Below are 15,433 nucleotides of genomic sequence, written 5' to 3'. Positions count from 1 at the left end.
GACGTGGTGTTCCAGAAGGAACCTTTACATGTTAGATTAACTTCCGTCTTACAAGATAATGTTTCGTAATTAGTACCTACATTGTCGTGCTGAGGCTAATAGCAATATGTTACATTTAGCTTTGTGTGGGTATTGGAAAAGGCGAGGAACAAAATCGTAAGATGTTTAATTGAACTACCAGTTTAGTAGAAATCAGCATGTAACATTTTAGTGGTGTCGTGCCTGTTAAACTCGGCCCAATCTGAGTGAGAAAAGGGAGTATTAGAAACAATAGTAAAAACGCTTGTAGCTTATGTTGTGCTAGTCTACCATCGATAACGAATTTTATTTAGATCATGTACATATACCCATTAGGTCTCTCGGCTAAATGCAATATCTACAAAAAGAGACACAAGGATAAAATAAAATCCAGACCTGCGAAATTAAGCAAAATCCATTATGTTGAAGATTAAAATAACGGAAGATTTCTTGTATTGCCTTAAGACCTCTGATTACAGGAGATTGGTTGCATGTCAACACTAGTATGTTGCAAGTTAATGTGTACACATGAGGTCAACAGCTAATGAAAAAATCAACCCTTATTCAGTAATGACAACCGTCATCTTGTAGTTAACACATATCAATTGTATTTCAAATCTGGGCATTCATTTAACCCTTATAAACTACACTTGGTTCAGTGTGGGAAAGGGTGCGGTAGTTTAGTAAATAAGAGGGACTTATTCATTTACGGCTTTGCAGCCAATGATATAAAAGCGAATCGCGATCAATTCTGACCGTTGTTCTTGTCAAACTGCTGAAAAAATGTATAATTTCACCACTGAAGACACTGAAATACCCTATGAGTACTGTGTGGAATTTATTGGTGTGGATATTGAATTTATCTCACGTAAAGTTTAACAAAAACATATCTATGACAATGTCTCAACCGTTATTTGTCCATTAATACTAAGTTATTGATTTACGAAAGCTTTATTAGGCCACATTTAAAGCATTGCCCCCTTATTTAGCATTTCAATATCAAACATTAATTCTGAAAAAATGGAGAACAAATTACAATATAAGACACAATGATTAGATTTTGATGAGTTTAATAGCTCTTATGATTACCTGTTAAGAAAAGCAAATATTTATATTTTACATAGTTCCTTCAGACACACTGCAGCTATAGTACATAATATATATCACAAGCAAACACATAATTTTCAATAATCTGGTCACATTCAAAGAAAGCAACCATAATTTCAGATATCGAAATTTGGCAACAAGACTAAGAGTACATATCACATGGTATGGTAAGCTTTCTTTCAAATGTGAAGAGGCTTCCACCAATCTGAAACAGCCTGCCCAAGGAATTAAAACTACATATAATTTAAATTAATTCAGCATGTTGATATAGATATAGTAAGGGCCTTAAAAGTAAATTTTAACTAATCATATTTAAAGTTTATGCACCATCATTTCCAGATATCTTAATTTTCAATATGGCTTTTGTACATGCATTTTACTAACAAGCACTTTACTAACGAATTCTCATATTCTTATCCCAATTTGCATGTGGACTCCTTCTGTGATCTGTTACATATATACATGCGTTTTATTTATTTAACACATCTGCATGTTGTATATACTGTTGTTTGTCTTTTGTTTTGGGAAGACAGAAATTAAATACTGCAAAAGTAGATGACATGGAAGAAATTTTGGTCCAAAAGAAATAAATCTATTGTAATTTGCTTCTTTTCAAAAATATTTCGGCCAAAAATATACAAGACACAATAACTTATGTCGGTATGCCTACAGAATACTTCATTCGTATATCACTGACGGGGCATAATGGCAGCTGCCATTTCTCCCGTTGGCATACCGATCTAAGACATTTTGTCTATTTCATTTCAGATGTAAAGAAATATGACATACTTCTGTAGATAATACCTTGCGGAACCTAATGTTTCTTCCTGTTTACCAATTATAGCAATATTTTTACATTCTGATTCCTGATGATTTCCGTGTGTCCTAAGCGGTTCTGTCGGTGATTAGAAATGACCACGGTTAGACACAGCATTGTTAGCGTGTCTTGGTACTAAAGATATCAAACTTTACTTTTCAGAGTTTGAACAACACAAAATCGATGTAATTCTGACAAAAAGGACAATAAAGTAGTAAAGAAAATGTTAATAATTTTAAAAACAGAAATATCATGTAGATACCAGAGCAACCACATAAAACACACAGCTATTACATTGTGGTACCTAATAATTAAAGGTACAAAACCGTCATACCCATGTAATTACTTATGATATCCTTAGACTGTCTTCTAGCCATTAGAGACTGACAAAATGAAGAAAATTTGATTAGGAAAATGGGACAACATTGGTCAGAACAAATCACTCGTTTCAAATATGGACAGCTGATTGGAAAGCAATTAACAGTCACAGAATTGGGGGAAAAAATTTTGAACCTTTCTTTTTAAATCATCAGTAGGCGAAAAATCATTTATCACAGTTCATTGAAACAATATAGTCTGAAATCATAAAACATAATCTTTCAAATAAGATTAAGTATTATTTTGACAATATAATTACAGGTTAGACAGGTTATTTCCGATTGGAACAATTCAGTGCTACATATTAGGCCATGCTGACCACAGCTATAGCAGTAAAGCATTGACGTTTTGTACCAATGTCGTCACACAGTGTTAAACGAAACTTCTAGATTCATGCGTGAGCACAGCACTTTGTTAAAAAATGTAAACAGGCTCTTATGTACTTCATTATATTATTGAAATCTTATGTCTCGGATAACTATTTTTTACTTTCTTTGCAGATATACTAAAGTTGTAGTAAATATTAACGTCATCTTTGGAGCAGGTTATATTTTGGGTTAGACCTAAGTGAGCTAGAATCAATGGAATCATTAAATGACTATACAAAAACTTATGCGATCATCAGCTATTGACCTGTGTAAGGGAATAACATTTAACAGTTATATTCTATTTAGAACAGACTACACATGCGAGTTCTCGTCCGTTCACGTATGGTGGACATCGCAATGCGCCGCATATGACATCCACTAGGTAAATCAAGTGACCATCCAGGTTGGTTTCCCCACCTTCAACAGATTCCGGATGGCCGTCCAAACATACGTACTCTGTTGATGAAGCACGACCGTAATACTGTGAGATAAGGTAACCCGAATATTCAAGCGTCCATCCTGAGTAACAATTTGTTCTCCCTGGGATCATAATAGAAGAAGAACGAGTGGTTCGGCAAGCAGCACATGGAACATCTTTTTGTAGAATTGCAGGCGAGAAAGGGGTAAACTGACCCCCATGGCCTATCTCATATTCTGTACCATATACATGACCTCTGTGATCACTAGCAACAGTTCCGTCTTCATATTTAGCCCATGTTGGATCGTCTGGAAGGCAAAGATTATTTGGTCCGTTTCCCGTCTGGGTGTATTCAGAGCCAGCCATATATCCTGAAAGTTAATTCGATACGTTACATTAAATGGAACTCTCAATCGTGCTTGTCTGGTGCTAGATGAAGTAAGTGCGTTATGAGATTTTCTAGACTGGGGTGATAGAGAACTATGCTCAAAAGCAGAATTGCTGAAAGAGGGAGCCAAAAGGACGACAGTACACTATACACCATCTGGAGGTGTATAGTCGGATTTAGTTCTAATCTTAAATCCCCAAAGTGCTCAATTCTATACAGGAACAGAGTTCGTCCGCTTTTTATAACTGCATCCTTCCATGGAACTGGTACAGTAGCAAACTGTCGTGCCTTTCAAAGGGTAGCTAAGCCTACACGTAATCGTTACGTGAAAATTTGGGCATCACGACAGCCCTGAAACGATCTAATGGCTCTGGAAGTTAAATTCCAAAAATTCCCGAAAGTTAAATTTTTCAAAATTTGACATGGTTATCTCAACAGCATATGCAACATTGTTTACTAAATGCATGCGAAAATGTGAACCACTTCTACTGAATCCGTTTGTATGCACGATGCAAATAGTTACATTCTTCAAAAAACAATAAAAACACATGATACTGATTCAGTAATAAATACAGATAATGTTAGTTTTCTTAAATATTACTAGTTTTATTAGGCGCAAATGATACAACTTTCCTAATATCAAAACATTGTAAATATCGACGATAATATACAAAAATGATTATCAAATCTAATAATTTGTTCTCTAAGTCATTTCCTTCTAGTAGAAAGTGCTAATTATAAACTTGCATTAGAAAATGATTTCCGAAGAATAGAAAACAAGAATATGTCTAGATCAAAAATACCAATTTTATACTCGTAGAAATCATGTTTTATTATTAGAGAAACTTATATGAGCAAACGACAATTTCGTCTGCAAGTGATTTCTATATAGCTTACCTCTATATACTAAGTCTGTGCCATTTCCAGGACAAACAGTTTTACGCCATCTGACATAAGTCGTACCACCGTCTGGAAACAGACAAGAAAAAACAAAAGATACTTTACAATTCAATAGTTAATATGACTACTCTTTCCATAATCCAACACGCTAGGAGCATATAATATTTAACAGTACGGCGTCATTTTGAATATATGACCATGTGGGCACAAGGGAGATTCAATATAATAAATAAAATATTAATAGTGTGGGCTACTCTGGAAACATCGGAGATTAATGATAAAAATGATAAATAAGTTGTAATAGGATTAACGTTGTGAGCTACTCTGGGGACATGAGAAAATGGGTCATTGTAGCTACAATGTCCTGCCATATTAGAATACATTGGACGGTATGGCGTCTAATAGGAATTGGCTATTGTGAGTCGTTGTGGAAATTTCAGTGCAACACATATCCGTACTAACTTATGATATCAAGCCCTTAGACTTAGTGCTGACGGTTCTAGACTGAGCAAAATCAGCCCAACGCCTACGATATTAGCTGGCAGTTTAAGGTTTGATATCGCCTATTCGTCAAAACCTAAAAAGCTGTAGCCACTAGAATTTCTCGCGGCTCTTGAGCTACCGTCAGCTGAATGGTTATTTTGGCGAGTGCTAAGTGTCTAAACAGTACGCAGGTGTCTTCCGGAGAGATTTCCTTGCAAGTAAAATTGCACATTTTAATAAGCAGGTGAGATATCGTCCACCAGCATAATACAAATCTGAGGGGCTGACTGATCGGACTATGAAAGTTCAAACGTTTAGATGAAACTCAAAGCCATGGTCAGTTCCATGTATCGAACACGGTTCCCAGTAGACCGAGACTATAGTCATACCAAAATTCTGAAACTTACATGGAGTTTCGAGAAGAGTATGATAACTAATAAGGCCAAGACTAAAAGTGATTCTAAAATTCCGAAACGCGTTGAATTTAAGGACACTGAACAACACCGAGAGAATTTAATTAAAATTCCTCAACGGACTAATTCCCCTCAAACAAATTCATTTGTGAAGTTTATTATTGAATGCTCAGTGCGAGTGGTAAGTTGATGGTACACGTAATGACATATACTGGGGACAAACAGCTCAACTCTGAATTTGGTTTAGTCTTAGCAATATGGAGTTGAAAGAGGTATACATTGGCCATTTTAAAAAGACACCTGTCCGTAAACGTTAGCTAGATAAAACAACATCAAATATCTAACATTTGTCCTGTTTAGACAGGACACGTGAAGCTCTTGTGGACACAGCCCTAATGGTGACATCTGAGTCTTCCAGAGCACTTGAAATAAGTTGTAATACCTTGTAAAAATTGCTCAAATATCTTTTATGAAATTGTTAAATTAAATAACATTTAAATTCCTTTAAACTAATTCAGTGGATTGTTACAAGAGTATCCATATATATATATATATATATATATATATATATATATATATATATATATATATATATATATATATATATATAATCTTGACATCAGGCACATCAAGGGAAAAGATAACTTAATAGCAGATACACTTTCCTCTGAATAACAATGTATTATTTCATGTACACTATGTAATTCATAATAGTTCTTCTTATGTTGTTCTCTAATCTATAGTAAAATGAAAGCTTTATCATATAAATCTTTATCTTTCTTTATGGGGGAAGTGTTACGTATATTTGATTTAATTTATATTTGATTTAATTTGTGTTTGATTTGATTTGGTTGTTTGTTGGCTTGTTGGTTTTGGAATCTTTTATCTTTTTATTTTCTTTACATGTCATTGTAATGTAATTTTGTTTACTAGGAATTTAATATTTTCCAGAATATTCAGTTTGACCAGAATCGTTTCTTAAATACCTAATAATAGAAAAACCTTTTTGTATGTTTGAGGATCAAGTAAAGAACTTTTTTCTCGGAGCAAAATGATTGGTTCGTATCAAAAAGTTACAGGGGCTACGTGATGTTTATATGTAAAAATGATCCCGTGATCCTCTATTTAGCAATGAAGCATTTCCGAAATTGCGAAATACTTGGTATTAATAGTATTAATGTTTAGAGAGAGAGAGATCGCATTGATTTTGAGCTTTTACACATTTGATGTCAAGTTGTTTGCATCTGTTGTGACTAGTTTTGAGTTTTTGAGTTATATGTTAATTTTCCTTCAGATTTTTTGGGTTCAGAAAGATTAATTCGTTTCTTTGGAAATATTATTGTGTTTACACATAATTCTTGAACAAAGACATTTTTTAATTTTTGTTTTTTGGATTTCCAACACGGAGGATTAATTATTGTGTTTCTAAAAGGCACTGTAGACTTCAACACATTACAGGATACAGCATACGTCATCGCCTTCCATCTTGGATTCTTCGTCGGGACTCGAACTTTAATTCATTAGGACATTTTATTAGTAGGACTTCTAAAATATCATTCTTGGATTATTCTTGGATTATGTTTGGATTTGTTTCTTAAAATCGTAAGTTTATACTTTTTAATTTTCACGGTATTTTTCCAGGAAAATAAATTATATTTTTAAAAGCTTGTTGTTTTCACTCTTTCTTATGTTACAGTTTATTATGAGATCATACCGGTCAGATGGATTTGAGCATTTATGTCAGGAAACTGGCCTGATCCTCAATATTATATTTTCTCTCTCTCTCTCTCTCTCTCTCGATTTCGTCTCTTACAGCCACTTCGGCTGAATAAATCGATAATGCATGCAAAATTGTTTCTATTGTAATTTGTGAGTGTTTTATATCAGTATGACCACAAAAAATACTAGTATTATTATTTTTTAAAAATTAAATAAAGAAAATACAAGATATTTAAGTTAACCAAACCTAACTCTACAGCTACAGATATAGTACTGACTGTTGATGTAATGTATACAGCTGGCAATTCATAGTATCTTGTAAAGGTGTTTTGAATGCGAAAGACGGTTTATATGGTTTTCTGACTCCCAGGTCGCATTCTTGTAAAATATGCTTAAAAGAGGCTATACAGGAGACACTCGCCATTCGCAGGGATACATACCGTACTGTACTGTACCAATAATAAACTCTTGCATGCGAAGGGTGATTTGATCCCGACACAAAACAACCAAATTTTCAATAAATATATTAATGTAATATTGCAATAAACAAGTGGTTAATATGCATATTCATGTAGTAATGCAATAAACACGTGTACTATGTAGCAATGCAATAAACACGTGTAATATGTAGTAATTCAATAAACCCGTGTAATATGTAGTAATTCAATAAACCCGTGTAAGATGCTGTAATGCAATAAGCATGTATAATATGTAGCAATGCAATAAACACGATTAATTTTGTAGTGATGCAATAAAGACGTGTAAAATGTTGTAATGCAATAAACACCTGCAATTTGTAAAATGAATATGAATGAAACTAAAAGCCTTTCACGGGACGTACATTTTACTGTGCGCGGGAATGGGCACGGCGCACAGCGGATATTCGAAACCTCAAATCCGCGATTAGCGAGGGTTTCCTGTACGATTAGGAACGTCTGATTCAGTTATGGTACTTAGGCTCGTCCGAGAGTATATTCTTGGCGATTTGGCTATCACTTAAAACCTATTTAAATTTAGAAGGGAAAGAGATCGGAACAATACCTGATTGACACCATTGTACTGGTAGACAGATTGGTGTTTGGTGTGCTTATATTTTGTATAGTGTTTAATGAGACAGTCTTTAGAAGAGAACTATGGATGGAAGCATAATGCATGATCTGTAAATCAAAGTCATGAAAATCATTAATGGAAGCCGGCACATTGAATGTACATCAGTTTATGACTTGCTTGCGCATATTGTCGTAATTATTGCGATTACGACGACGAAATACACGGATTGCTGTAATGAAATTTTTTTTGGGGGTTCATCATCTGGATGACATAAAAGTTTGACTTTATTTATCTGCTGAAGTTATATGCGCATGACTTTCAAATTCATTTTATCGTAAGTCAATGTCACTACAACAGCATCTGTGACAAATTGCTCAACTTTTCTCTCTTGTTTTATATGATATAATATGGGGCGGATATAGTTCATCGAATAACAGAAATGTTGCATATCAAGTGCGTCTTTTCAATAACTTACAACAGGGTGTTTTGACCTTACATTTAGGCAGGATAATTACGCAACTTTACAGAACTCTACAATGAGTTTGGACGTATTTTCAATAGCAGTTTCATATACTTCTTTCGCATGACGTGTCATGAATTTATGTTTGTTTGTATTGGACATGTTCATCGTGATCATATCTTGAACTTTTCATTAATATGGACACATATGTGCGAAATATTAATACAATAGCAGGGATCATTATATGCACCAGCTTTTACTCTTCTAGTTTAGCAAAGTTATTAGTATTTGATGTCAAATGTAAAGGGAGATAATGATTTTTTGGAAACCAATAATTTGATAACACAGATCTCTTAATATATTGATACAAATATGACGAACGTGTGTAAAAATATTTGAAGACGACATAATCAGTTAACTTTTTATACAGGACAAATGCGCAGTTGTTTAGATTGGCAGAGAAACACAACAATATGACAAACGTGTGTAAGGACTGATAAATGGATCACAAGGGAGCGAAACGGAACGGACCTACAGAATAAGAGATGAACACAAACGGACGAATCGGCAAAAAACGAACAGAATTATTGACATTTGGCAAACAGAGGGATAAAGAAACTAATGTACAGACTGATATATTTTATTTATTTTCTTTTATGCGAAGATAAAAATTAACTTTTAAAAAAACCTGCTGAATACAATCTGGTGTTAATTTGTTATAAACTATGTTCAGAAAAACTGGTATAACGTAGTAGAGATTTTCTCCTAGTGCCCAACTCATATATATATATATATATATATATATATATATATATATATATAGAGAGAGAGAGAGAGAGAGAGAGAGAGAGAGAGAGAGAGAGAACAGCGACATAAAAATAATGTTTATTTTTTCAAGTAAATTCTTTCTAGCATGTGTTCCATGTTAAATAAACTCCCATAGGTTGTATTTCTGGCTCAAATTATGTTTCCAGTATTCTATTGCTATTTCGTCACGTGACGTATGATGTTGGCACGCGCATATGATGTCAAAGAGCGTCCTTTTTGACCATTTTTTGAGACTATAAATTTTTTTAATAGAGATAAGACTATCCATGAAAATAATGTTTTACCAGATTTTAGGGCCGTTTAGAGGGTAAAGAGACTCTGGTCCTTTCTAAAATTACTTTTTGTCTAGCTTGGATGTGAAAAAAGTCTTCAAAGTCTATGGAACGACTTTCTTTCTTGGAAGATCTTGTTTCACTCGGTCATATGGTGAAGGTAGATGGTATTAAATCAGGATCATTCGTGTCCACTTCAAAATCGCTAGCACAACTTTTGCCAATACATCTCTCGGGGGTATGAGGCGACACAGAATGTTGTCTTCGCTTGACTGCTGGTTTCTCCTTGGAAATCTGTAATCGTTTCATGTCGGTTCAATATTTAATTTGACTAATTTAAGACTTCTGATATAAGTCAAGATACTTGTTATGTATGTCTAGAAAAAGGACACTGGATTCCAGAAATTCTGCGAAGTTAGAGAATAGGAACCACTAAAACAGGAAAGATTAGAGACGAAAGCAATGATACCTGCTATCAGTATCAAGGAAAATGACATTGAACTTCAGAGTGCCCCAAGAGAAAAGAGAACAAAAAGGGGAGGTGCGTTCAGAAGAAACGGAAATAAGGAAATTCCAGAATTTGAGACAAGCAGAGGAAACTGAAAAAGAGCCAATGCCATATATATATATATATATATATATATATATATATATATATATATATATATATATATATATATATATATATATATATATATATATATATATATATATATGCGTTCTTTTATGATAATTTATTGTTGTATACTCAATGTCCCAATTTAGGTTCAAAATATATCAATAGAAGTACCTGTCTGGAAGAACTTGAGTATTCATTTTGTTCTGCGTTTTACTCTTTCTCATTTGGCAATTTGTCCTTGAAAGACTTTGTCTTTTGATTTTTTCTTTAAATATGTATATCATTATTTTTAACCGAACAAGTGCATTACGTTCAATTACACATATTGGACAGTTAAGTGAAAATCAAGACACTAAATTATCAAGGGGTTAGTTGATGACAATAACGACACGATGCATTCAGCTTGTGAAAACAGACGAATTACTCCATATATTTGAAAATTTCTCAAAGCGCGAAGAAAATTTCTCAAATACGATTAATGAGGGGCGATGAGTGCGTTCTTTGTTCTCCTTCAATTCAAGTTAGGTATTAGCAGTTCTGATAAATAATAAATTCTAATATAAAAAGTGGTTTTGTAAGGCAATGACGGCAACCAATGAAATCTTGATATAGCAATAAATTATATCAGAATGGCTCTAATCTATATCTATAATTTCAGCAGAGATACACCCAGATTTTTATGAAACACTTATGATTTGAATGGAAGAAACCTAGAAGGTCAGTCGTTACTAACATAATTTAGCAAAACAAACTTTTCGTCAGTAAAATTAATGTGTGTGTGTGTGTGTATTCTAAAGTGTGCTTTATTTATATTTGCTACTGAACTACAGTGCCTATATAATTTAGAAGAATGATTGTATACACTTTGCATTTCTGACTTAGTACGCCGGACGATTCACTGACCTGTATGTACCCATGAATGGGGAGTAAAAGCAATTAAGAATGAAAGAAATCGAAAGATAGAGGCTTCAAGAGGCTAAAAGATACAAACAAGGGAATAAGTACACAGATTCTTACCTGTGTTATCCTTTGGACCACATTTTCTCTTCAGTTCCTCCACTTGTATCATAAGTACCTCAACGTCATTCTGTAAAAGAAGCCTCTTGGCCTTTTCCTCCTCTAGTCGAATACGAACAGCTTCAAGATTGGCTTGACCCACATCTTCAAAAATGTTTGTCCCCACACAAGCATTTGTAACAAATAAAATCAGCAGTCTTGTGGTGAACATGATTGTTGTATTGCTCTTACCATACCGTAACGTCAGAGATAATGACTTTGAGAAGTTAATTTGTGCTCACTTTATACGGCAGAAAGGATATTGGTGTTATGTGAACTAGTGCATCTGATTGGTCGGGCTTTCAATGATGTCATTCAGCTCTCGAAAATAATACAGGGAAGATGTTATTTGTTGGAGTAAAAATATTCATACATCAGGTACTAAATCTCCTTGCATGGCCAGCATAAGCGCAGATGCAGTTTTCTTCTTTGCTTGTCTAGTGTTTCTGTTTTATTTTTTTTTAAGATATCCCTAGCAAAACAAAAATATTTGCTTTCGACGTCAGTAGAATCGATACATTTATTAACAAAACTATCACCTTCTTTGAAACCAAATGTCACGTATAATGCTTACAACCAATGGGTGGACGATGACTTGAGGGGAAAAATGTCAAAGACTTGGTCCAATATTCAGAATATATTATTTCTTTTAGTGCCAAATATTTAGGTTACAGAGAAGTTCTTTTGCATACTGATAAAGTATGAATTTTGATTTATTTTGTCTTATATTCGTTTTGTGCCATACAGAGTGCATTTTGTTTGTTTCTAAGCAATTTAAACCAGCATGTTTTCTTTTCTTTTTTGGGGATGTGTGATGTGTATGTGAAGTGATTTGGATTTTTAACGTAGCTTTAAAAAAATCAGTCATATCGCTACGATGTCTGCACTGTGGCAGTTGATAGTGATGTCTTGCACTGGGGCATCATGCCGCAGACATGTAGCATGATGTCCCACCCAGTCACATTATACTGAAATCAGGCCAACAAGTGTGTGTGTGGGGTGAGGTTAGTTGTTTAAGTTCAAAAATGTTCATTTGAACTGTAACCTTGTTCTGAAAATAATTTGATCAAAAAGCCCAAACTTACACTCAAAGATACCGCAAGTAGAATATTGTTGTGGTCTTTGAATATTGTTTTAAAGGATATTATACTGAGATAATACAAATGTTATAAAAGAACACAAGGTAAAGAACTCATTATTTCAACCCAGACTATTAAAAAACATATTTTTTCCTTCTGATTATCAATTGATTTGTCAAGGCATCTGAAGTAATATTTTGAATTCAATCATATGAATTTGGACCAGTTTTCACCTCGCAGTGTTTCCGTTGTACCATATTCCTTTCATTAGACCACGTGGCCCTTGTCAATCACATATCCCCTATTACGGAAACAGTTTATACGCCCTGTTTTCCACTCCTGCTTCATACTTGTCTTCATAATGATTAAATCACTGATCTGACTCGAGACACGTGCCAAAACTATCACAGAGAAAGAACACAGCTCAAGGATTAGATTGCGGGGTTTTCTTCTTAAAGAAAATATCACTACAACAACAAAAACGAAAAAAAAATATTTTAAATATTTTGAGATATAAATTGAAAAGGAAAACGATCAAAAAGTCTCTTATCGATTCAATATTTATGTTATCGCCTGAAATTCCATTGTATATGATGATACTAAACAACATTTCATTTTATGTATCATGAACAAACACTGATTGTTTCAAGCTCCACTTGTTTAATATTTTCATATAAATCTGACGTATACTACAGACTGTATTGACGCAGTGTAATAATTTAGTGAGTGAAAGTTGAATACCTTCAACGTCCGTACTTCCGCTGCAAAGGTTAATTTTGGCCACTATAAAGATTGTGATATGGATTTCACGCATAATAGACTGTATTTAGGACATAAATATTATTTATAAAGAGCTCAGATGGATGTCTTATGGCATTATTACAGTGCGTAAACATGGAAAACTACAAGGTATCAATATCTGCACATACGGCATCATTATAGAAGTTGCTATTACTTATAAGATTGTATTAAATTAAAAAGTTTTTGTCACAAAAGAAAACATTATTCTTTCGACTATACGAAGAATGCCATCCCAGTGGTGTCTCTTAAATGCGCACTAATGCGGTGGACAGCTTAGTAGACGTAGTGTTCCAGAAGGAACCGTTACATGTTATATTAACTTCCGTAATTTTTCGTAATTAGTACCTACATTTTAGTGTTGAGACTAATAGCAATATCTTACATTTAGCTTTGTGTGGGTATTGGAAAAGGCGAGGAACACCATCGTAAGACTTCTACGCCCATGAGTCTATCATTGCTTAAAGGGAAGTCCAGGCTAAGATATAATATATACACATTGCAAATAAAACTCATCGCCTTTATTAGATCTGTAAAACTGAAGCATAATTGAACAACCAGTTTAATAGAGATCAACCTTTAATTTCTTTAGTGGTGTCGCGTCTATTAAACTCGGTCCAATCTGCGTGAGTTTGTGAAAATGAAAAGGGAGTAGAAGTACGCGTAGTAAAAAATGGTTTGTAGTTTATGTTGAGCCAGTCTACCATCAATACCGAATTGTATTTAGATTTGTAGTTTATGTTGAGCCAGTCTTCCATCAATACCGAATTGTATTTAGATTTGTAGTTTATGTTGAGCCAGTCTTCCATCAATACCGAATTGTATTTAGATTTGTAGTTTATGTTGAGCCAGTCTTCCATCAATACCGAATTGTATTTAGATTTGTAGTTTATGTTGAGCCAGTCTTCCATCAATACCGAATTGTATTTAGATTTGTAGCTTATGTTGAGCCAGTCTTCCATCAATACCGAATTGTATTTAGATTGTGTAGATACTCATTAAGTCTTTCTGCTAAATGCAAAAAAAAGACAACACAGATTTAAAAAGATCCAGACGTTGCAAATTAAGTAAAACGCCATAAGGTGAAGATTAAAAGAAAAGAAGATTTGTTTTATTGCCTTGAATCGTCTAATTAGAGGAGATTGGTTACATGTCAACAAAGGTATGTTGCAAGTTTTCGTGCGCACATGAGGTCAACGTCTAATGATAACACCAACCCTTATTCAGTAGTGACAACCGTCATCTTGTAATTCACACGTACTAATTGTATTTCAAATTTGGGCATTCATTTAGCCCTTATATCCGACTGTTGGCTCGGTGTGGGGAAGGGTGCGGTTACTTAGTAAATAAGGACTTATTCATTTACGGCTTTGCAGCCAATGGTATACAAGCGAATCGCGATAAATTCCAAGGATTATTCTTGTCAAAATGCTGAAAACGTCTACTTCCACCACCGAAGACACTGAAATACCCTATGACTACGGTGTGAAATTTATTGGTGTAGATATTGAATGTATCTCACGTAAAGTTTAAGAAAAACATATCTACGACAATATCTCAACCATTATTTGTCCATTAATACTAGGTTATTGATCTAAAAAAAAAACTTTATTAGACCACACTTAAAGCATTGCAATCTTATTAAGCATTTCTGTAACAAACATTCATTCTGACAAAATGTTAAAAAAATAACAGTATAAGACACAATGATTAGATTTTGATGATTTTAATAGCTCATATGATTACCTGTTAAGAAAAGCAAATATTTATTTATTACATATCAGTACCATAGGTAACACTGCATCAAAATGCATGATATACTTCACAAGAAAACACATACTTTTCAATAATTGGGTCACATTCATAGAAAGCAACCATAATTTCAGATATCACAATGTGGCAAAAATACCAAGAGTACATACCACACTGTATGGTAAGCTTCCTTTTAAATGTCTGATACAGTCTGACAAAGGAATTAAAATTACAACTAATTTGAATTAGCTCAGCATGCTGATACAGACATAGTAAGGGCCTTAAAAGTAAATTGTAATTTATTTATTTATTTAACATATCTGCATGTTGTATATATTGTTATTTGTCTTTTGTTTTGGAAGGACGGAAATTAGATATCACAACAGTAGCAGGCAAGAAGAAATTTAGGTCCAAACAAAATAAATCTATCGAAATATAACTATCGGGTTTCTTTTTATTTCGCTTCTTCTTAAACACATTGCGGCCAAAAATGTATAAGACACAATATCT

The 15,433-nt window shown here is 33.8% G+C and overlaps 1 protein-coding gene across 1 annotated transcript; it reads right to left on the bottom strand.

The window, feature by feature from the left end:
- Positions 1 to 1,071: 1,071 nt before the first annotated feature.
- LOC149798335 (uncharacterized) lies at positions 1,072 to 11,543 on the bottom strand. Its single transcript, XM_089963476.1, has 3 exons — positions 11,256 to 11,543; positions 4,392 to 4,463; positions 1,072 to 3,477 (listed from the first exon to the last, which is right to left on the bottom strand). Exons 1-3 carry the CDS (start codon positions 11,464 to 11,466, stop codon positions 2,987 to 2,989), a joined length of 774 nt encoding a protein of 257 aa, XP_089819602.1. The 5' UTR covers positions 11,467 to 11,543; the 3' UTR covers positions 1,072 to 2,986.
- Between the last annotated feature and the right edge of the window lie 3,890 nt (positions 11,544 to 15,433).

This window comes from Sinohyriopsis cumingii, chromosome 6, assembly GCF_028554795.1.
Source record: "Sinohyriopsis cumingii isolate HCF-2022 chromosome 6, ASM2855479v2, whole genome shotgun sequence".
NCBI classification, from domain to species: Eukaryota; Metazoa; Mollusca; class Bivalvia; order Unionida; family Unionidae; genus Sinohyriopsis; species Sinohyriopsis cumingii.
The sequence above is the reverse complement of the archived record's forward strand: the minus strand, read 5'-3'. Positions and strand labels throughout refer to the sequence as shown.

Excerpts from the sequence above, each read along its gene's own strand:
- LOC149798335 (XM_089963476.1), bottom strand. The coding sequence starts at position 11,466 with ATGTTCACCACAAGACTGCTGATTTTATTTGTTACAAATGCTTGTGTG. Across the intron at positions 4,464-11,255 it reads TGGTCCAAAGGATAACACAG|ACGGTGGTACGACTTATGTC; the intron begins GTAAGAATCTGT and ends GTCTGTTTCCAG. Across the intron at positions 3,478-4,391 it reads CACAGACTTAGTATATAGAG|GATATATGGCTGGCTCTGAA; the intron begins GTAAGCTATATA and ends ATTAACTTTCAG.